The sequence below is a fragment of the Microcaecilia unicolor genome, chromosome 1 (genome assembly GCF_901765095.1).
Source record: "Microcaecilia unicolor chromosome 1, aMicUni1.1, whole genome shotgun sequence".
NCBI lineage: Eukaryota > Metazoa > Chordata > Amphibia > Gymnophiona > Siphonopidae > Microcaecilia > Microcaecilia unicolor.
Window position 1 is genome coordinate 38332020 of NC_044031.1, and position 24038 is coordinate 38356057.

At 43.3% G+C, this 24038-nt stretch overlaps 1 protein-coding gene across 1 annotated transcript in view; it reads right to left on the reverse strand.

The window, feature by feature from the left end:
- AOC1 (amine oxidase copper containing 1) overlaps window positions 1–23575 on the reverse strand; it is a 30630-nt gene extending 7055 nt beyond the window's left edge. Inside the window, exons 1-3 of the mRNA XM_030195630.1 lie at window positions 23318–23575; window positions 7114–8687; window positions 3650–3938 (exon numbers count right to left, since the gene is read on the reverse strand). Of these exons, the coding sequence (XP_030051490.1) occupies window positions 3650–3938; window positions 7114–8659 (1835 nt within the window). The 5' untranslated portion in view covers window positions 8660–8687; window positions 23318–23575. The remainder of the gene's footprint in view (window positions 1–3649; window positions 3939–7113; window positions 8688–23317) is intronic.
- Between the last annotated feature and the right edge of the window lie 463 nt (window positions 23576–24038).

A 24038-nucleotide genomic window follows, 5' to 3' on the forward strand; every position in this document is an offset into this window, starting at 1 on the left:
GTATCTTGGAGAAGAAGTTGGGACATTATAAACAAGAAATTTGAAAAAGGAAAACATTAGATTAATTGATAAAATGAAGGAGGTGGAGGTTTTTTAGACTCATGATGGGCATGAATCAGTATTCCTTTAGGGGTCCTTTAACTAAGGTGCGCTGAAAAATGGCTTGTGGTAGTGTAGGCGTGAGTTTTGGGCGCACGCTGATCCATTTTTCAGCACGCCTGTAAAAAAGGCCTTTTTAAAAAATTTTGCCAAAAATGGACATGCGGTAAAATCAAAATTGCCGCCTGTCCATTTTGGGTCTGCGACCTTACAGCCAGTCATTGACCTAGCGGTAAAGTCTCACGTGGTAACTGGGCAGTAATGACCTACATGCATCAAATGCCACTTGGCGCACGTCCAATATGCGCGTCCAAAAATAAAAATTATTTTTCAGCCGCGCATGTCGGCCGCGCACCAAAAATGAAATTACCACAAAAGCTACGCGGTAGCCGGGCGGTAACTTCATTTTGGCAAACATTGGGTGCGCATAGACGCTTACGCAGCTTAGTAAAAAGGGCCCCTCAATTTGTCAATAGACTAAAAAGATGCTGATTCACAGCACAACAACAAAAAACTTTTCGTGTGCTACTGGGCAAAACCCATTTGTCCTATACTAAATTCAGTGTACGTATTCCAAATCCGAAGTCAGAATTGTTGTAACACGTCAGGAAATTTTGTTATGCATAAGTTTGCCCAAATGAATTAAGCACTTGGAAAGCATTGAATAATTTTTTACAGAACGAGTTTTACTCCAAAAATTACCTGATCTACATCAAAGTTTTCGTAGTAAACAGTATATGAAAATGTAATGGACTAACAAAATTTCAAAAAAGTCTCGTATTCCAGTTTAAAAGTCTTACTTCAGCAAGGCCCAGTACTGTTAAAAGTGCTTCAGGCACCTGCTTTTGCGTTTGTGACCAGTAATATTTTCCCGTTGCAAAAACCAGCAGTAGTCCCCCATCATGCTGGGATTCTAGCGGCCTTGATATCTGTTCTCCATTGTACAAATGTCTTTATGGAACCTCTCTCCATGTTCGTCACTTATCAGCCTTATTTTCGAAAGTGATGGGCGCCCATATTTCGACCCAAATCGGGAGATGAGCACCCATCTCGCAAAGGCGCCCAAATCGGTATAATCGAAAGCCGATTTTGGGCGTCTTCAACTGCACTCCGTCGTGGGAACGAACAAAGTTTATGGGGGTTTGTCAGAGGCGTGGTGAATGCGGGACTGGGGCGTGTTTATCGGCCGAGGAGAGATGGGCACCTTCGGTTGATAATCGAAAAAAAAAGGGCGGCAGAAGCGAGAATTTGGGTTGCTTTTGCTGGACCCTTTTTTTTCACGACCCAAGTCCCAAAAAAGTGCCCCAACTGGCCAGATGACCACTGGAGGGAATCGGGGATGACCTCCCCTGACTCCCCCAGTGGTCACTAACCCACTCCCACCACAAAATAAGAACTTTAAAAACTTTTTTTGTCAGCCTGTATGCGAGCCTCAAATGTCATACCCAGCTCCCTGACAGCAGTATGCAGGTCCCTTGGAGCAGTCGTTAGTGTGTGCAGTGGACTTCAGGCAGGCGGACCCAGGCCCATCCCCCCCTACCTGTTCCACTTGTGCTGGTTAATGTTGAGCCCTCCAAAAAAAACCAAAACCCACTGTACCCACATGTAGGTGCCCCCTTGCACCCCTTAGGGCTATGGTAATGGTGTAGATTTGTGGGCAGTGGGTTTTGGGGGGATTTGGGGGGCTCAGCACACAAGGGAAGGGTGCTATGCACCTGGGAGCTATTTAAAAAAATTTTTTAATTTGTAAAAGTGCACCCTAGGGTGCCCAGTTGGTGTCCTGGCATGTGAGGGGGACCAGTGCACTACGAATCCTGGCCCTTCCCATGACCCAATGCCTTGGATTTGTTCGTTTTTGAGCTGGGCGCCTTCGGTTTCCATTATCACTGAAAACCAATAGCGCCCAGCTCAAAAACGAACAAATCCTAGGCATTTGCCCCACACAACCCATATTATCGAAAAAAAAGATGGGTGCCCATCTTTTTTCGATAATACGGTTTGTCCCGCCCCTTTGCATGGGCGCCCATAGAGATGGGTACCCACTTTCGATTATGCCCCTCTATGTGTCCCAAATTGGGTGGGAAAAAGTCAAGATGGGAATGTAATAAAAATGCATTTTCAATGACATTCGGCAGCCAAGTTGTTCATATGCTTTAAGTTCAGCATAGTTTTCAGCTCGTCTGTTCCCAAGGAAGTTCTGCACTACTAGCACAAATGCATCCCAAGCATTAATATTATAAGTGAATAGGCTTTGCATGTTTAACTTAAAACCTAGATGTGTCAGGCAAATTCGAAGTTCATGTTTGGAATCGGTGGGTTCAATTTAGTATAACTCACATGTTTTTCTCTCAGTGGCAAAATCATTGTTGCGTTGTGTTATGCACTGAAGTCTTTTCCTCCACACTCTTTAAAGAGTGACTATTTAAATGATATATTCAGTAAAAATACTATATAGCCTGCCATTTTCTGGTTGTAATTCGTTATTGGAGGCAAGCTATCAGCTATTTAAATTTGTAGTTGTTAAAATCCAGTAATATAATCTGCAAACATTATCGTCGTCACAATGCATCTTCAAGGCTTATCGAAAACTAACACTGCACAAATCAATGGGTAAAAGCTGTCATTGTTCTACTGCAGTGATAGCGAACCTTTCAGAGACCGAGTGCCCAAACAGCAACCCAAAATCTAATTATTTATCGCAAAGTGCCATTCCCCCCTCGTCCCCCATCCCCCTCCCCCTCCCTCCCAGTTCAACAGGATCCCCCTCCCTCTGAGTTCCACAGGGTCCCCTCTCCCTCCCAGTTCCAGGGCCAGGGTCCCCCCTCCCCTCTCCCTCCCTCCCACCCAGTTCCAGACTAAAGCTTTTCCTGAGCAGCCCGCCCTCCCTCCGTCCGAGTACCAGGGCCCCCCTCCGAAATTTAAAAGTCATACCTGGTCGGGGTTAAGGAGGCGTCGGTGTCAGCAGCAGCAGTGAAAAGCATGCTGACTCGGCGCGCCTTCAGCCTTCCCTTCTGTCTCTCAAGCTCTCTGGTCCCGCCCTTGCGGAAACAGGAAATGAGGGCGGGACCAGAGCTTGAGAGACAGAAGGCTGAAGGCGCACCGAGTCAGCACGCTTTTCACTACTGCTGCCGACACCGCCTTAACCCCGACCAGGTATGACTTTTACATTTTGTAGGTGGGCCCTGGTGCTTGGAGGGCAGGGCGGGGGGCTGGAACTGGCTGAGGCAACGGCGCACGTGCCAACAGAGAGGGCTCTGCGTGCCCTCTCTGGCACGCGTGCCATAGGTTCGCCATCATTGTTCTACTGTATATCTAAGCCAAACCTCTGTTTAAAAAGTCAAGTCTTCAAAACAGATCAAAAAGATGGTCAGTCTGAAGTTAAAAAGACCTAGAACTTTACTGTGGGCTTTAGGCCAATGTTCACTGCTGGCTCTTGAAAGGATTCTCTCCAGGCTGTAATATTTCACACCCTCCTCACTTGGAGACTGAAAATATTTCTAAATAACGTCATTCAAATCAACTCTTGTGGATTTCTGAAACCTACCCTTACCTTGCCCAGGAAATTCCCTTTTCCTCTTTCCAGTCCTTGGGAAGTACTCGATCACCGTGGGAGTTGAATTGAATCCGGTAACTTCGATTGTGGGACCATATATTGTGTTTCTTTGGGTTGTAGAACATCAAATATTTGGGAAGTGGTTTTCCGAAGGCAAAGGCAGCATCACGCTCTCTTAAGTGTGAGGTACGTTGAAGTCTTGGTTGGATAAGAGCATGACTTGGGCTCCAAGGGTTGGTAATGTTTTCCAGCTTCATCTGAATTGTTTCAAAGCTGTTCTGGGTACCTGCATGGAGGAACAGCGTTTAGACAATGGGTTGTATTTTTTTTTTTTTTATTTTGTTTATTTATTAAATTTTCCTTACATTTATGTAAAACAAAACATAAGTTGAGATTAAAGAAACATACATTCTATTAGAAATAAAAAATTCAGGCAAAATGTCAATTATATTAGTCCACATAATGTGATCCAAGAACAAGGTACTTAAATTAACAAAACTAAAACAGTTTGTTATCACATTCTATTACTAAGGGAAGGGCAAGAATCCAAAACGGGGCAGCCGATAACGCGTACAATTCAAGGCTAACAGCACATCACTCTTTACTAACTATAAGTTCCAATAATTTCCCTGATTCAAAAAAAATATAATTTGTGGATTCTAAAGAGACATAACATTTACAAGGAAATTTAAGTATAAAGGTCCCACCTAATTGGAGGACCCTTGCTTTCAATAATAAAAATTCTTTTCTTCTTTTTTGTGTCTCTCGAGAAAAATCAGGAAAAACTTGAATTTTTGAACCAAGAAAAGGTGTAGAGATATGACGAAAAAAAAGTCTAAATATATTGTTTCGGTCCAATTCTAATGCAAAAGACACTAGCAGCGTTGTCCTTTCCGTGATAACCTCCACTGAATTCTCCAAAAATTGTGTTAAATCTAAATCAGTCTGGGGAGGTTGTAAATTAGAAACTCCAGCACCCGAAATATATATTACCCTAGTCAGGGGGGGAAAAGCTTCTGAGGGTAGCCCCAGAACTTCAACAAAATATCTTTTTAACATTTCTTTGGCTGGAGTCAAAGGAGACTTAGGAAAGTTCAAAAAACGAAGATTGTTCCTCCTCAGTTGGTTCTCTATATAGTCAATTTTCTTCCTTTGTATAGTATTATCTTTGATAACAGCCAACATAGAGTTTTTAGTGGATGTTACCTGGGTTTCAAGGACATCAATCCTAGTCGTCTGTTCAGAAATCTTACCCGAAAGTTCAGAGTGGGCCTGAGAAAGTTTCCTCACATCTCCTCGAAGATTTTCAGCAACTTGCAGTAACGTGCTGTTCAGACCCCGAATCGCCTCCCAAATGGAGTCCATTGTCACAATCGCTGGTTTTACAATCTCACCGATACAAACGGAGGGCTCGTTCTGAAATCGCTCGGGCAGTGAGGCTCGCGGCATCAGTCCCGTTAGCGAGGATGTTTCCAACGGAGACGAGGTCGCTATGGGGTCTCCACTACTAACCGCAGGGGCTACACTTCCGGAAGCTCCCGCGGGTTGCCTCTCCATAGCCAACATATCCCCTCCGGGTCGCGGGGGTGTTGCGGTTGGAGGGGGACTAAAAGTCACTCCCTCTACGCTGAGGTCCGAGATCTCCGTCGGGCCCCTCGAAGCACCGATTTGGATTCTCTGTGGCAATAGTCCCGACTCCTCCAACGTCGTCTGTCGGGTGGAAAGGGCTTTAACCAAGCCTGTGGAGCCAGGTATATTGGTTTTACCCTTTCTCTTCCCCATAGTTTGTAAAGGAAATTCTCACTCGCGGTTAATTATAGAGAGTCAGGAACTGCTGCTCATACGTCCTTCCTTATCGCCATCTTGGATCGGATCCAGGCCCATGATCAATGGGTTGTATTTTATCCCAACTTCTGACTCAACGGAATCAAAGCTTGCAAAGTTTTGTGGGAACCTCTTTGAATGTGTTTTTGGTAGTGTAAAAGATTGTATTTGAATTTCTAACCTAGGAATACTTTCAGAGAGAGAAGAATCCCCTGAGTCTTCATAAGCTGTGGTGATGTTTCTTACTCAGTGTGAGACCATTTCACCACTTCTCAGACATAAGTCAGTTGGGTCAGTTGTCAGATGTGTGGGAAAGTGTGTTTTCATCAAATTAGATCTTTATCAGTTTAGAAAACATCTGAAAATGTTTTTGCTTTGTAACCTGATATTAATGAGGTGTATATCAGGGGTGTAGCCAGACCTCGAGGTGGGAAGAGGCCAGAGCCCGAGGTAGGGGGGGCACATTTTGGTTGCCTCCTCGCTTCTACCCCCTCCACCGCCTTGCTGCCGCCCACGGCCGCCGCAAATACCTTGGCTGGCAGAGGTCCCCAAACCCCGCCAGCTGAAGACTTGGTCCAGCGCTGGTCTCCGGCGCTGCCGCATTGCCTACCCTGCTTTCTCTTCCTCTCACGTCCAGCACGCTCCTTTTAGTGAAACTGCATGCTCAATTTCACTAAAGGGGGTGTGCCCGACGTGAGGGGAAGAGAGAGCAAGGCAGGCAATATGGCGGAGCCGCCACAGACTAGCACTGGACAAAGTCTTCAGCTGTTGGGAGTTGGGGACCCCCGCCAGCCAACCAGGGGCCCAGAGGAAATTTGGGGGGGGGGGCAGGTCCCACCTAGCTATGCCACTGACTATTCTTGGCTTTTTTTTGTTACTTTGTGACTCAGTTATTTTGTGTTTTCCTAAAGGATGCTTTAGTTCTTATGTTGTTACCCGCATTGAACTATGCAGGTACATGCAGGCTAGAAGACTGAGATGTAATGTCATGTAGATCTTGGGATTGTGCCTAACAAAATTGAAGTTGACAAAAAAAGCAGGAGGCATGAACATCTCCCTTTCTTTAAGGCAGAATTTGCTGACATAAGATGTTGTTAAAGCAGGTAACCTAGCTGGGCTTAAGAAAAGAGTTGTACAAGGAAAAATCCATAAACTGTTATTAATAAGGCACACTTGCGGAAATTCACTGCTTATCTCTGGGGGTCCTTAGCATGACCTGGATTAGCTACTGTTGGAAACAGGATACTGGGCTTGATGAAACTTTGGTCTGACCCAGTTTGGCAGTTCTTATGTTGTAACCAGCTAGGGAATCACTCAGACATTAATTTTAGGAACACATATAGGAGTATATATGGCAGTAGACCTCTAGGACCAGAAACAGGCTATCCGTAAGAAAAAAATATGAGCTAGATTTGCAAACAATGTAGGCAGTATGCATGAAAAACTAAGCATATTCCTTAGAGGTATCTTGAAAATCTGACCTGTTCAGGACCCTTGAGGACCATCAGTGCATACCACTGCTATACGGATTTATCTCGATCAAATGGTGTCACTACATGGGAGCACAGTATCAAAGGAAATGAACATAGACAGATGAAGTATGGTTCCACCAGACAGCATTGAGAATATAGACATACCTGCTATGTCCAAGTCAACTTTGTAATGGATCAAGTGGGTATGCATGTTCCCCAGGACATAATCGTAGACCTTGTTGCCATACTGAAGCCCTTCAGGGGTGAGAAAAGTAGAATGGATATATCCAGTGGCATGGACTTTGGCCTCCAACACCCCATTCTGGTAGAAGATAAAATCCCAGATGTAATCATAATTGTAGACTGTGGAAGTTGTTCTGATGACCAGCGCATGATTCTCCAGTCCTGCATAGAAGTTGTAACCCCCCTTGAAGTCACTGTTGAAGTGCCTGCGCAATGGCACAGTACTCGGCTGTTCAAATATGCACAAAGCATTCTTGTAGCGCACAGGTTTGTCTGTGTCATAGAAGTGGTAGATATCCAGGTAGGTGGCCACCTCAGGGCAGTCAATGCCCTTTGCCAACTCATAGTTCTCGGTGCCCATCCCCCAACTTGCATCAATGAATTTGGTTTGCATGGCTGCTGGAGTGTTCCCACCGTAGAAAGCTATCGCCTCCTGGATGCTGACTTCATAAGCAATCCTTTCATTGTTGAATTGGATATCGAACAGCTGTAAACCAGAGGAAGAACGGACCCGGAAAGCAAAGCTCCATCCAGTATATTCCACATAATTTCCTTGGACCTTGTAACGTTTACCCTCAGGCTCATGCACCTTTGTTCCATGGATTTCAGTTGTAGTCTTAAATTTACCTCGTGGGATAAAGGTTGAAAATGGGTCTTCTTTCTTATATTCAGGCAGTCTGAGTTTCTTGATTTCATTCCTGTCATATTTCTCCACCAGCTCCTCCACACTGTCAAAATACTGACCATTGTACCAAACTTTTTCCACAGTCCAGTGATTCGGGTTGGTGGATCGATGGTTTAGGAGGAGTTCAAACCCAATGGGATGCAAGAAGTATCCTTCCACAAAGCGCTGCAGCAGAATCCATGACCTGCGCTCTCCAGATTGCAACCCGCGGGGGGCAGTGTCAGTGAAAGTCAAGCAGTGTTCTGTGCAGTTGTCATAGGAAAACCCAGATGTTTCCTTCAAAATGTGATGAGCTTTCTTAGTGATCTCCAGAAGCTTTAGGTGCACCTTTTTATATTCCAGGGCTGTCATAGGCCGTGATTCAAATTTGATCGTACGATTGCCCTTGAAGTTATAAGGATGGTAATAGTAAGGATAGGGTAGTGGGCCCACAATGTACTCCCCAACAAACGGTTTTGACTCTCCTCCAAAGAAGATGACAGCTCGGGCCTCGCGATGTGGTTTGAAGCCTTTGTTGTTCAAGAAACTGAGTGCATGGCGTTTCTTGGGCACATGGAGCTCAATCATGAATATGGTATTTTGCCCAAGAGACTTTGGCCGACCTGAGACAAGTTTGAGGTTCTCTTGCTCCATCAGAAAGTTTTGAACAGAAAGCATTTCTTCAGGGCTTAGGTCAGCAAAGACCGAAGCCTTGTGGTGTCCTTTGGATGAGAAATAACAGTTGGAACTTGCTGCAGCCAAGCAGCAGATGACGGTGATGTAGGCCAAGGTCTGGTGCCACATTTTTCAGCATAAGCAAGTCTTTCCAGGCCTGAGAAAAGATCACCAGAAAGCAGATCAAACAAAAAAGAAGAAAGCAGAGTGAAGAAAAACATAAAACCTTTCCTATGTGGCGTGAAAACCCCATTTACAGAGAAAAGGGGGGGACAACCATGAATATAATTAACATGCTAATGCTCCTCAAGAATAATCATATATCAAAAGGGAACAAAAGATTCTAAGATGTAATTGAAAAAGGAGAAGGAAAGGGAACCGAAGGCATCCGATATACATCAGTGGCCAAGGTTATTTAGGTCTCCTATAGCGCTCAGCTATTTCAAACCCTTGAGCGTACTACATAATATCAATCACTTGCCTACCGGAACCAAAACCTACATAAGAATGGTATTGCTACTTTATTGAAAAACCATAATTAAATGTAAATGTGTATTACACATTCTAAACACAAATGCTTCCACTCAATACAAAACTACAATAGTAATGGGGGAAAAGCCTCAAAGAGCTCCCAGATCAAATATCCATCTGTCGGAGCTAGAACAGACCAACTAGTCTTCTCTTCATCATAGGCAAAAACCCCTTTTTGAATGGTTAATAATATTATCCCTGAATAGGGGATAAAAGGGGTTTTTGCCTATGATGAAGAGAAGACTAGTTGGTTTGTTCTAGCTCCGACAGATGGATATTTGATCTGGGAGCTCTTTGAGGCTTTTCCCCCATTACTATTGTAGTTTTGTATTGAGTGGAAGCATTTGTGTTTAGAATTTGTTCCTACTTCCACACCACCAAGCATATTTGTTTAAATGTGTATTACACACACATTTAACATATTCAAAACAGAAAATGTCACAAAACACTCTGAGCAAATAAAGAGTAATAAGAATTTGTGACTACTTATCCTTCAGTATCTTTTGTTCCCTTTTAATATATGAAGTGAAAACCCCATTTTGCATAGGGGCTCCATGTGAGAAATGGTACATCTAGGTAATAATGTTCACATTTCCCGTGTATTTTACAAATGGTTCTCCCAAACATGGAGTCTATTGTAAAATATGTAGAAGAGCATCCGAAAATAAAAGTGTATTTGCAAAGCGTTGCGTAGGGCATGGCGATGGATATGTAAGTTTTACAATTTAAATCCCCCTGTTTCCCCATTGCTACTGATTTTTGGAAATGCAGATTTTCCAGTGGGGAGCTCATCACTGGTCTTTTGTTGATGGAAACGAGAGGGAACTATTTGCCTTTTTCACATACTAAATGAAGATGGTACTCTTAAATCCTTTGCGGATTTGCGGGTCAGCCAGCACCTTACCACTCAAGATTTTCTTTCTTATTACCAGATATACCATTATATTGTGTCTTTGCTTGGGCCTCTGTCTATGAGGGTGTGGGAGCGATTAGTGGAGATCTATGATTTGGATGCCCAACTGTTAGGTCCCCTTAAATACTACAATAATCAACTGCGGGAGACCTTACCAACGGTGGCGTATGGGCCTCTGGCTCAGAAATGGTCCCTTGAGTTGGGGCTCCTTATCCAGGACACGCAACTCCAGTCGTGTCTGTTAGGCACTTATAAAGCTTTGGGGAGCGCAGATTTCTGGGAGATGCAATACAAATTTTTTTATGCGCCTCCATATCTCCCCACATAGAGCATTCAAAGCCACTTTGCGCCCCTGTAATGATCGCCCGAAGTGTACAGGGATTGGAACACATTTAGGTCACATGTTTGGCTTTGCCCTCCAGTTTTAGATTTTTGGACTGCCTTGTGTGTTCATGTGTCCTGGGTGTGGTTACCACATGGCGGCCTACTCCCGCATTGTTGTTTCATTCTTTCCATATTTAGGGACTGACCAGAGCGGGTTTGAAGGATTTTGTAAGACGGGCAGTGATCATGGGGGAAAAGACCATTCTTGGTGGCTGGCTACAGCCAGACTACCCCTCGATACAGCAATGGCGGTCGTCCATGATCACGTTAAGTGCCTTGGAGCGTAAGGATATCCAAGATCTATCTTCACGGAGGAGAAATTATTTCCCCTTTTTGGGATACCTTAACTCCATTAGCTTGTAGCAGAATTTTGAATGGTTAATAATATTATCCCTGAATAGATGTTGCTTTGGTGGATAGGGAGATGGAGGGGTGTGGGGGTAGAAGGGTGGGGTGGGGCCGGGGGCGTTATGGGAAATTACTCATTGTAAGTTGTGGGTTATTATGATGGTATCATGGGTTACTTTGTGTCTAAAGTATATTCTGTAACTCTACTTATTATTATGTGGGATTCCTGGGACCATTAATAAATAAATATGAAAAAAACGTATCTGCTGGCACATACAGTGGGAGCTGCAAATTTACAATGGTACATGTAGAAATAAAACAGTATCACTTGGCAGTCCAGAGTCAGATCCATGAATCCTGCCATCCTCTCTCTGACACTGGCCAGCCTGGCTCACATGGAAGTACTGAGACATATAGGTTGGATAGGTCACAGTGATAACATCCTATAACATTTACATTTTCTTCTTATTTTATATATGTGGATCTTAAAAATCATAAAAAATTATGTATAAAGGGAGGACATGAGAAATACCTGATCAGAGTCATTGGACCTCTTACAGGATATCCTATTTCAAGTCCAGACATCGCTTGGTTTCTTAATCAGTTGTCACCCCACACCAGAGAGAGCCCACACTCACAATGTGAAATATATAAACATGCAAATCGCTTTCAAACAGAAAAAAGAAAAACAGGACAGTGGGCACTTATCTTTTTCAAATGTTTCTCAGCGCTGAGCAATTTCATTTCACCTGATGCCCACAAGACACAGACATGTTAAACAGAATATTATTTATTTCGATCATTTATACCCCGCCTATTACCACATAAAGCAGCCCCTAAGTGGCTTACAATGAACTAATGAATCAGTACAATGACAGTGGGAGGAAGAAGGGAAAGGAATATAGCTGCAAACTTAATCAAACAGGTAGGCAAGGAAAAGGAAACGAAAAGAAAAGAAAGAAGGAAGGTAAGGTATGTACCAACCATGGCATTTTGCCATGAAAAAAAGCCTGCTTCTAGGGTTATAACTGGTCAAAAAGGATCCTTTCAACATTATTTGATTTAAATGTAGCAAGAAACCTTATTTATTTATTTTATTTGTTACATTTGTATCCCACATTTTCCCACCTATTTGCAGGCTCAATGTGGCTTACATAGTACCGTAAAGGCCTTTCGCCAATTCCGGTATGAGCAAATACAGTAATGTTGTGGTAGAATAAGGTTTGTGTGTACAGACACATTAGGGAATCGTAGAGAGGAAGAGAATCGTAGAGAGGAAGAGTTATTATATGTCCATTACGAGCTTTGGTTTCGTTGTTTTGCAGGGTTCAGGCATTTAAGTTGGGTTGGTAGGGTATGCCTTTTTGAACAGGTTAGTTTTTAATGATTTCCGGAAGTTTAGGTGATCATAAGTTGTTTTCACGGCTTTTGGTAATGCGTTCCATAGCTGTGTGCTTATGTAGGAAAAGCTGGATACATAGGTTGATTTGTATTTGAGTCCTTTGCAGCTTGGGTAGTGGAGATTTAGGGAAAGGAGAAAGGCTAGAAATGGAGAGTGGTGAGGATAAAGCGAATGTGTTAAACAAATACTTCTCTTCGGTGTTCACAGAAGAAAATCCTGGAGAAGGATCTGGAAACAGAGTGGATATTGCACCGTTCACAGAAGAAAGCATTTATAAACAACCTGAAAATCTGAAAGTGGACAAACCTATGTGGGCCAGATGGGATACATTCCAGAATACTGAGGGAGCTCAGAGAAATCCTTGGTGGGACCTCTTAAGGATTTATTTAATAGATCTATAGAGATGGGAGAGATTCTGTGGGATTGAAGATGAGCGGATATGGTCCCTCTTCACAAACGTGGGAACAGGGAAGAAGTGGGAAACTACAGATTGGTAAGCCTCATGTTGGTGGTAGGAAAAATAATGGAGTCACCAATGAAGGAAAAGATGGTTAACTTTCTAGAATCCAACATGTCGCAGGATCCAAGACAACGTGGTTTTACCAAAGGAAAATCATGCCAAACAAATCTGATTGATTTCTTTGACTGGGTGACCAAAGAACTGAATAGTACATTACAGGACTACACTAGATATAGCTCAAAAATAATATAATTTAAGCACCGATTAATCCAAATTCAAGAATTAGGGTAATTTCCAACTGAAAGATATGGGTTAAGTTTAATGAATAAAATAATCCAATTTTTTGTTCAAACACCTGATTCAGATTTCCTACATAATTTGGAGATGTGTAAATGCCTTTTACATGACATTTTAGACTGGTAACTGCTTGGGAATAGAATTATACATTGTCAAATTCCATCTTGGAGTAAGGCTACTGTTTAGATTACTAGGCTAGCCAACCCTAGCGATCCAACGTAAATCCCCACACCCAGCAACACAGCAAAACCAATGATCGTACTGGACAGCATACAACCTTTCCTCCTTCCGACCCTCTTGGTGTCTGAAACACATGACCTTTTAACTACAATATAACCTTGTATCTGCCAGTGGCATAGCCAAGGGTGGGCCCAGGTGGGCCCAGGCCCACCCACTTTGGGCTCAGGCCCACCCAGTAGCAGCACACCTATGATGTGGCTGGCAGGGATCCCCAAGCCCCACCAGCCGTAAACTCCCAACAACTGTCCCTCCTACATACCTTGTAAATAGCAGATCTTCACCTGCAGCGAGCAGTGACTGATACATACTGCTCGCACCGGCCCCACAGCCTTCCTTCTGATGTATTCCCTCCTATGTGGAAACAGGAAGTTGCATCAGATGGAAGGCTGTGGGGCCAACATGAGCAGTGTGTATTCACAGCCAGAGTTTTGTGAAAATCTGCTATTTAAAAAGTATGCAGGGGAGGGGGTATGTTTTGAGAGACCATACGGCATGCAGGTGAGAGAGGGAGAGACCAAATCACTTGTGGGACAAGGTGGAGTTCTTCTGCCCACCCGTCTTGGGCCCAGGCCCACCCAAAATTGGGTGTCTGGCTACGCCCCTGGTATCTGCTCTCTCTACCGGACTGGGCGAACGCCTGTACGGTACTATGTAAGCCACATTGAGCCTGCAAATAGGTGGGAAAATGTGGGGTACAAATGCAACAAATAAATAAATAAAATAAAGGACATGCGCTAAAGGTAACCTACTAGGATTTCAGCAAAGCTTTTGATACTATTCCTCACAGAAGATAATAAGCTAAGAGGGCTGAACTTAGAACCCAAAGTGGTGAACTAAATTGGAAACAGGTTGACCAATGGCTGACGGGGGGGGGGGGGGGTGTTAAATGGAATTCACTCAGGGGAAAGGAAGGTGAGTAGTGGAGTGCCTCAGAGATTGGTACTGCGGCCAATTCTGTTTAATATATTGGTGAGAGATATTACTGAAGGGTTAGAAGGAAAATTATGCCTTTTAGCCAATGACACAAAGATCGCCAACAGAGTGGACACCCCAGAGGGAACAGAAACCATGAGAAGAGATCTCCAAAAATTAGAAGAATGGTCTACGGTCTGCAAAGAAGTGCAGAGTGACGCACTTGGGGTGCAGAAATTCAAAGGAGATGTATTAGATAGGAAGTGAGAGATTGATAAGCACAGCTCAGGAGATGGACCTTGGAATGATAATGTCTGAGGATCTCAAGATGGAGAAACAATGTGACAAAGCAGTAGCCATGGCCAGAAGGATGCTTGAGGTATATTCAGCAGAAGCAAGGAAAAATTGATGCCCCTTTACAAGTCATTGGTGAGGCCCCATTTGGAGTATTGTGTTTAGTTTTGGAGGCCTTATCTTACTAAGGATGTAAAAAGACTTGAAGTGGTTCAGAGAAAAGTGACAAAAATAGTATGGGGTTTGCTATGGAGGAGTGGCCTAGTGGTAATGGAGGAGTGGCCTAGTGGTTAGGGTGGTGAACTTTGGTCCTGGGGAAGTGAGGAACTAGGAACTGAGTTCAATTCCCACTTCAGGCACAGGCAGCTCCTTGTGACTCTGGGCAAGTCACTTAACCCTCCATTGCCCCATGTAAGCCGCATTGAGCCTGCCATGAGTGGGAAAGCGCGGGGTACAAATGTAACAAAAATAAAATAGATACTATTGGAAATTCTACATGGAATGTTGCTACTGTTGGAGATTCTACATGGAATGTTGCTATTCCACTAGCAACATTCCATGTAGAAGGCTGCGCAGGCTTCTGCTTCTGTGAGTCTGACGTCCTGCACGTACGTGCAGGACGTCAGACTCACAGAAACAGAAGCCTGCGCGGCCACATTGGTGATCTGCAAGGGCCGACTTCTACATGGAATGTTGCTAGTGGAATAGCAACATTCCATGTAGAATCTCAAATAGTAGCAACAGTGGAGGAGTGGCCTAGTGGTTAGGGTGGTGCACTTTGGGCCTGAGGAACTGAGTTTGATTCCCACTTCAGGCACAGGCAGCTCCTTGTGACTCTGGGCAAGTCACTTAACTCTCTATTGCCCCAGGTACAAATAAGTACCTGTATACAATATGTAAGCTGCATTGAGCCTGTCATGAGTGGGAAAGTGTGGGGTACAAATGTAACAAAAACAAAAAATGTATGAGAAGAGACTTGATGACTTAAGATGTATACCTTGGAGGAAAGGAGAGATGGAGGTGATATGATACAGACATTTGAATTTTTGACAGGTATTAATACATAAACAAATCTTTTCCAGAGATGGAAACGGCAGAACTAGAGGATCTGAACTGAGGTTGCAGGGGAGCTGATTCAGGAATAACATCAGGAAGTATTTTTTCATGGCGAGGGTGGTAGAGATGAAAATGGTAACAGAATTCAAAAATGTGTGGGACAAACGCAAAGGGATCCTGGATGGAAAGGAAATGGAACCAAACAAACTTAGAGGTGTTTAGATGGGAACTCCAGTAATTGGAAAAGAAAGCCAATGCTGGGCAGACTTCTTTGGTCTGTGCCCTGAAAATGGCAAGGACAAATCAAGATGTATATGTGATATTGCATCATACCTTATGCTATAAGTTCATCTTATTGGGCAGACTGATAATGTATAACTGTGCAATATTGTAGCGCTATAGAAATGCTAAATAGTAGTAGTAGTAATATGAGCCTGACAGCTGCAAAAAGGCGACATAGTTATCTCCTTATCAATACTAACTATGCTTGAGTCTTTAGAGGAGTTACCATTCCTTCAAATAATTCAGACATTTTCTTTTCAGGCGTCTCTCTGTTGGAATGTTTTACTCTTCAATATTTATTTATTTATTTATTTACATTTGTATCCCGCACTTTCCCACTAAAAGCAGGCTCAATGCGGCTTACATAGTAATAGGTAACACAGAATTTTGTTATGTAAAGTAGGAAATTAAGTATAACAGAGTAATGGTGGGTAGTAATAGGATGGATGGGTAGGTAGAGACAGGTGATAGAGAGGAAGGTAAGGTGGTAGCGCTTTATAAATGTTAAGTAGTAGTAGTAGTCAATGTCGTTTTCTCTTCGGTGTATGTAAGGTAGATGGGTTCATGAGATTAATCTGGGTCCTTTGGGTAGGCTTGCTTGAATAAATGGGTTTTTAGTGCTTTCCTGAATGGTAGGTGGTCATGGATTGCGCGGATAGGTCTAGGGAGAGCGTTTCAGACTTGGCTACCCAGAAAGGAGAAATTGGATCCATAATAAGTTTTGTACTTGAGACCTTTACAGTTGGGGTAGTGCAGGTTGAGGTACTTTCGCAAGGATACAGACATGTTTCTTGCTGGGAGGTCGATCAGATTTATCATATAGTCCGGCATGTATATATATATATATATATATATATATATATATATATATATATATATATATATATATTTAAGGCATGAAACCAATTATCTTCAGTTTTAAAATAAGCTAAAACCCTGTCCTTTGCAGAAATATTTCATGGGATAAATTGTTTCTCATTACTGTACTTCATATGAAATATATTTTTATATTTGTTATTAATAATTGTAGAATTTTAAGATTGTACTCTGCATAGAACCATGAGTTGGAGGATTTGCAGAATATAAGCATTGTACTGTATTGCATTCAGGGACCCTTTTACTAAGCTGCATAGGCGCCTATGCACGCCCAACGTGTGTCAATTTGGAGTTACCGCCTGGCTACCGCGTGGCCCTTGCGGTAATTTCATTTTTGACACATGTCTGCTACGCGCGCTGGAAAATATTTTGTATTTTCTGGTGTGCGGCAGAAACCGAGCAGTAATCGTCATTCTACACGCGTAGATGAGACCGTACCGCTAAGTTGATGGCTGGCGTCCATTTTCGACAAAAATTTTAAAAAAGGCCTTTTTTACAGGTGCGCTGAAAATGGATTTGCGCGCTCCCAAAACACACACCTACACTAGCGCAGCCCGTTTTTCGGCGCACCTTAGTAAAAGGACCCCTCAATGTATTGTGAAGCATTCATTCCCTTCTTATCTATCCATAAGGTTTCAGTGTAAGAAGGTTATTATTAATCTAGGGACTCTTTTACTAAGGTGAGCTGAAAAATGGCCTGCGCTGGTATAGACGCGTGTATTGGATGGTATGCGGGTCTATTTTTCAGCTCACCTGCAAAAAAGGCCTTTTTTTTGGCCGAAAATGGACGAGCAGCAAAATGAAAATTGGCACACGTCCATTTTAGGCCTGAGACTTTACCTTCACCCATTGACTTAGCGGTAAGGTCTCACGCATTAACCGGGCGGTAATTTCTGGGATAAGCAGCATAAAATGCTTTGTACTTTTTGGGGGAATCTTGCCAGGTATTTGTGACCTGGATTGGCCACTGTTGGAAACAGGATGCTGGGCTCGATGGACCTTTGGTCTTTCCCAGTACTGCAATACTTATGTACTTATGACATTTGCTCCAGAACAAAAAAAAACAGCACAAACATTTTTGGCTGCCAATTCCTACTGATTAGGAGTCAAATAAGCAGAAGCTAAATATTCACAAAAGGAACACTTCCCAGCCTCCATGCAAGGAAAATAAGAGAACATTTCATATAAGTAGCCTGGTTTGGAGGCGGGGATAGTGCTGGGCAGACTTATACGGTCTGTGCCCTGAAAAGGACAGGTACAAATCAAGGTAAGGTATACACAAAAAGTGGCACATGTGAGTCTATCTTGTTGAGCAGACTGGATGGACCATGCAGGTCTTTTTCTGCCGTCATCTACTGTTACTATGTATAAGTAGCCTAAAGACTTTCAAATGAAGGTAAAGGGAGCTTGAAAGTGCTGAAGCTTCTCTCGCTCACCTACAAGTGCATCCACACTGCAGCTCCTTCTTCCCTCTTAACTCTCTCTACCCCTTTCCTCGTGTTCTCTATGACTCCATAATCTGCTCTTCTACTCCTTTTGCCAAGTCCCAACTCCGCACCTTCCACTTCGTTGCATCGTATGCCAGGAACTGGCTTCCCAAGTCGGTAATTCATGTTCCCTCTCTGGCCATATTCAAACCCAGTCTAAAGACTCAAATTTTGGCCTGCTTTTAAGTGCTCAATCCCTGGTTTTTGCCATGTTCATAATCATACTGATTTTAACCATTTTCCTATATTAAAAAAATAGCCTTTCATTTGTCCTATATGTCTGTAAGCTCAATGGTTGCAGGGACTATCCCTGATATGTAATTACGTAGAATTGTGTTACATTACTTTATGTTACATTATGGTCTTATATCCCAAAAAAGCCATCAAGTTCAATGCAGGTAACAATAACTAAATGCATTATGTCCATTACTCAAAGAAAATGAAACATCATTGACCCAAACCCATAAAATATTGTTTTTATAAAGAAACGTCTTTAACGACCTTCTGAATTGACGATAATTATCTATTTGTCTAAGAGAGAGGGGAACAGAATTCCAGCATAGTGCTGTCTGATATGAAAGAGAAGCTTGAAATTCGTTGCCAGAGAATGCGGTAAAGGTGGTTAGCTTAGCGGAGTTTTAAAAAGGTTTGGACGGCTTCCTAAGGAAAAAGTCCATAGACCATTATTATATGGACTTGGGGAAAATCCACTATTTCTGGGATAAGCAGTATAAAATGTTTTGGGATCTTGCCAGGTATTTGTGACCTGTATTGGCCACTGTTGGAAACAGCATGCTGGGCTTGATGGACCTTTGGTCTTTCCCAGTATGGCAATACTTATGTACTTATGTACTAATATTCATGAAGCTTTCATTTTCCAGACCTCAGGAAAACAAATATTGTTTCCTGGTAGTTCTAAAAGCACTCCCATTTGGAAAAGAGAAATGTATAATCATGCAGGCTAAAACAGCTATTTAAATTGAGATCTAGCACAGCTGGGGGAGGGGATTTGTATTCTGCATTAGGTAGGTAAGGACCCAAGGGAATGGGGCTTGATATACTGCCTTTTTGTGGGTTTTTTTGTAACTACATTCAAAGTGGTTTACATAATATATACAGGTACTTATTTGTACCTGGGGCAATGGAGGGTTAAGTGACTTGCCCAGAGTCACAAGGAGCTGCAATGGGAATTGAACCCAGTTCGCGAGGATCAGAGTCTGCTGCACTAACCACTAGGCTACTCCTACAATCAAGAATTACACTGCAATGGTTTCTTTTTTTCTGGGTCTGTTTTAGTTGACTTAGGGTGGGGGGAGAAGCCCATAGAGGTGCAGCTTGTTCAGACTATTAACAACTACTAATGTAGTCAAATCTCATTTCTGGTACCTTATATTGCAATATGTTGGATATAATACTGAGGACAGAAAGGGGAGGGGAGGGGAGAGGGCTGAGGGGAGTACTTTAGAAAAAATGAAGATACATACCTGTAGCAGGTATTCTCCGAGGACAGCAGGCTGAATATCATCACTGATAGGCTGGATATCATCACTGATGGGTCATCGTCCACGACGACCCAGGAGACCGGAAATTCTAACAAGAAAACTTTAGAATGTTCGGGAGCGGCATGCGGGGTGACAATGCACTGCGCATGCGCGAGCAACTTCCCGCCGGCAACACCCGCGTGCTTCCCTCAGTTAGATAAAAAGCAAAAATAGAAGAAAAAAACAACTCCAACGGGGAGGAGGGTGGGTTGTGATGATATCCAGCCTGCTGTCCTCGGAGAATACCTGCTACAGGTATGTATCTTCATTTTCTCCGAGGACAAGCAGGCTGGACATCATCACTGATGGGGTATCCCTAGCACCCAGGCTCACTCAAAACAATGAACATTGGTCAATTGGGCCTTGCAACGGCGAGGATATAACTGAAATTGACCTGAAAACAAACAGAACTAAATGAGAGTGCAGCCTGGAACAGAACAGAAATGGGCCTAGGAGGGTGGAGTTGGATTCTAAACCTCAAACAGATTCTGTAACACCGACTGCCCAAACCGACTGTCACGTCTGGTATCCTGCTGAAGGCAGTAGTGAGATGTGAATGTGTGGACAGATGACCACGTTGCAGCCTTGCAAATTTCTTCAATGAAGGCTGACTTTAAGTGAGCCACTGACGCAGCCATGGCTCTAACATTGTGAGCCATGACATGGCCCTCTAAAGTCAACCCAGCTTGGGCATAAGTGAAGGAAATGCAATCTGCTAGCCAATTGGAGATGGTGCGTTTTCCAATGGCAACTCCCATCCTGTTGGGATCAAAAGAAACAAACAACTGGGCGGACTGTCGATAGGGATTCATCCACTCCACATAAAAGGCCAATGCTCTCTTACAGTCCAAGGTGTGCAACTTGTCCTCACCAGGGCGGGTATGTGGACGGGGAAAAAATGTTGGCAAGACAATCGACTGGTTCAGATGGAACTCCGACACCACCTTCGGCAAGAACTTAGGATGAGTGCGGAGGACTACTCTGTTATGATGAAATTTAATGTAAGGCGCATGGACTACCAGGGCTTGGAGCTCACTGTCTCTACGAGCTGAAGTAACAGCCACCAAGAAAATGACCTTCCAGGTCAAGTACTTCAGATGACAGGAATTCAGTGGCTCAAAAGGAGCTTTCATCAGCTGGGTGAGAACAACGTCAAATTAAAAAACTTACAGATGACTCATAGGGCCTGTACGAGGAGAGACTTGATGACCTGAACATGTATACCTTGGAGGAAAGGAGAAACAAGGGTGACGTGATACAGACATTTAAATATTTGAAAGGTATTAATCCGGAAACAAACCTTTTCCAGAGACGAGAAGGCGGTAGGACTAGAGGACATGAAATGAGGTTGAAGGGGGGTAGACTCAGGAGTAATGTCAGGAAGTATTTTTTCACGGAGAGGGTGGTGGATACGTGGAATGCCATCCTGCGGGAGGTGGTGGAGATGAAAACGGTAATGAAATGTGTGGGATAAACACAAAGGAATCCTGTTTAGAAGGAATAGATCCACGGAATCTGTGCAGAGATTGGGTGGCAACACCGGTAATTGGGAAGCAAAACCAGTGCTGGGCAGACTTCTACGATCTATGCCCTGATCGTGACTGAATAGATAGGGATGGGCTGGAGTGTAAATTTTAAGGGGCTTCAATGTTAGTTCCAAAACTTAGTACAAGTACAGTACTGGGCAGACTTCTACGGTCTGTGCCCTGAGAAAGGCAGGGACAAATCAAACTCGGGTATACATATAAAGTATCACATACCATGCAAAATGAGTTTATCTTGTTGGGCAGACTGGATGGACCATACAGGTCTTTATCTTGGTGTGAAGGCATCTTTTCTTTTTTCTTTTTTCAAGAATATGTTCAAGAAAAAAGAAAAGATGGCTTCATGTTCAAGAAAAAAGAAAAGATGGCTTCACACCAAGTTCCCGTATGGCTTTAACCCAAGTCCCTGATGAAAGACTCTTTGAAACCCGCAGAGTCGAGCATTTTCAGGGGAAGCCAGTCAATTGGCCAGAGACAGTGGCTGAGGAGAGTGAAGTGACAAGCGAGAAAATACTGTGCACGTGGTCGTAGACAACATTTAGAGATAAGTTCACGTTTTGATTTATTTATTTAAGGAGTAGCACTATTTAGACAGGCAAAAGCACATATATAAACAAAGAGAAGCCCAATGAAAGAAGTGCTATACCACTTGGCAAAGAAATGTATTGCCTAGAAAAAGTGGGTTTTGCTGAGAGCACTCTTTAATAAGAAGCAAAAGAAAAAAAAAGTTACTTAAATAACATAGAAAAAGTATCAAAAAAGATATCGCTAATAGTGCCGTTAGCCTTGTCAGTGGAGCACTACTACTATTTAGCATTTCTATAGCGCTACAAGGCGTACGCAGCGCTGCACAAACATAGAAGAAAGACAGTCCCTGCTCAAAGAGCTATGTAATAAAAGTGAGCCAAGTATAGGACAATCAAGCCATTGTGACATCACTGATGAGGTTGGCTCTTATTGGTGGCCTGAGGCATTATGACATCACAATATTAGCTCTGGTTACAAGAGACTACTACTATTACTACTTATCACTTCTATAGCACTACAAGGCATACGCAGCGCTGCACAAACATAGAAGAAAGACAGTCCCTGCTCAAAGAGCTTACAATCTAATAGACAAAAAATAAATAAAGTAAGCAAATCAAATCAATTAATGTGAACGGGAAGGAAGAGAGGAGGGTAGGTGGAGGCTCAGTCCACCAATAAGAGCCAACCTCATCAGTGATGTCACAATGGCTTGATTGCCTGATACTTGGCTCACTTCTGATATTGTGATGTCATAAGGGAAAGGGGGAAAGGGAAATGGGACTTGATATACCGTCTTTCTGAGGTTTTTGCAACTACATTCAAAGCGGTTTACATATATTCAGGTACTTATTTTGTACCAGGGGCAATGGAGGGTTTAGTGACTTACCCAGAGTCACAAGGAGCTGCACTACACTAACCAATAGGCTACTCCTCTACTACTACTACTACTACTATTTAGCATTTCTATAGCGCTACAAGGCATACGCAGCGCTGCACAAACATAGAAGAAAGACAGTCCCTGCTCAAAGAGCTTACAATCTAATAGAAAAAAAAAATAAAGTAAGCAAATCAAATCAATTAATGTGAACGGGAAGGAAGAGAGGAGGGTAGGTGGAGGCGAGTGGTTACAAGTGGTTACGAGTCAAAAGCAATGTTAAAGAGGTGGGCTTTCAGTCTAGATTTAAAGGTGGCCAAGGATGGGGCAAGACGTAGGGGCTCAGGAAGTTTATTCCAGGCGTAGGGTGCAGCGAGACAGAAGGCGCGAAGTCTGGAGTTGGCAGTAGTGGAGAAGGGAACAGATAAGAAGGATTTATCCATGGAGCGGAGTGCACGGGAAGGGGTGTAGGGAAGGACGAGTGTGGAGAGATACTGGGGAGCAGCAGAGTGAGTACATTTATAGGTTAGTAGAAGAAGTTTGAACAGGATGCGAAAACGGATAGGGAGCCAGTGAAGTGACTTGAGGAGAGGGGTAGTATGAGTAAAGCGACCCTGGCGGAAGATGAGACGGGCAGCGTTTTCAGTCTTGGTTCTAGTTTTTCATTTCATCGTTGGTTACTAAAAGACTGTGGGATTTGATTTGGTGAATATCTGCTGCCATATAGCAGGGCATCCTAAACTCTTTTACCTTTTAAGATGGTCACTTTGGGAGAGAAGATTTTGCAGGGTGTCCCCCTTCCAAGTTCAACCACTCACCTGAACTACAAGGAGCGTTCTGTGGTCAGTGTACAATTCTGTCTGTATTTGCCTGTCCACTCCTCAGCCTCTGTGGCCTCCGCTGATCCCTTCAGCCACCCCTGGGTCTCACTTGTCCAGTCTCTGCTCCTTGTTTTATGGACACTCGTGTGCCAGCCTGTCAGCTTGCAGACCGGATTGGCTAGTTATTCAAGAGGGGATGATGCCAATGGACGAAAGCCATGAAAAAGCAGAGACTTCAGTTGGAACATAGCTGTGTGTGTGTGTGTGTGTGTTTTTTTTTTTTAACTGGCCTCTTATCCTGATAATCTGATGCTTGTTAACCAGATGCATTAAACATTAACGTCGTTATATTTAGTGATAACCTTTTGCTACTGGCTGGTATCTGAGGAGGTTAATAACCTTAAATACATTGCCATTGAGTTCTGGTAGGGATATGTATGCTGGCATAGATTCCAACATTTAGTTGAACCAACATAACATATATCAAAATAAATTGTCATACAAATAGAAAAACCTGTCAAAAACGATGGCTGTCCTGTCTGCCCTTACACTGAACGCAGGGAATGTGTGTACTCAGTGTGGCCCAACATTGCCACCAGGGGGTTTACATTACCTCCAGTAATACCAATCACAGAAAGGCTGGACAGTGTATGGTATTTCACAACATAACATAACATAAATATTGCCATACTGGGACAGACCGAAGGTCCATCAAGCC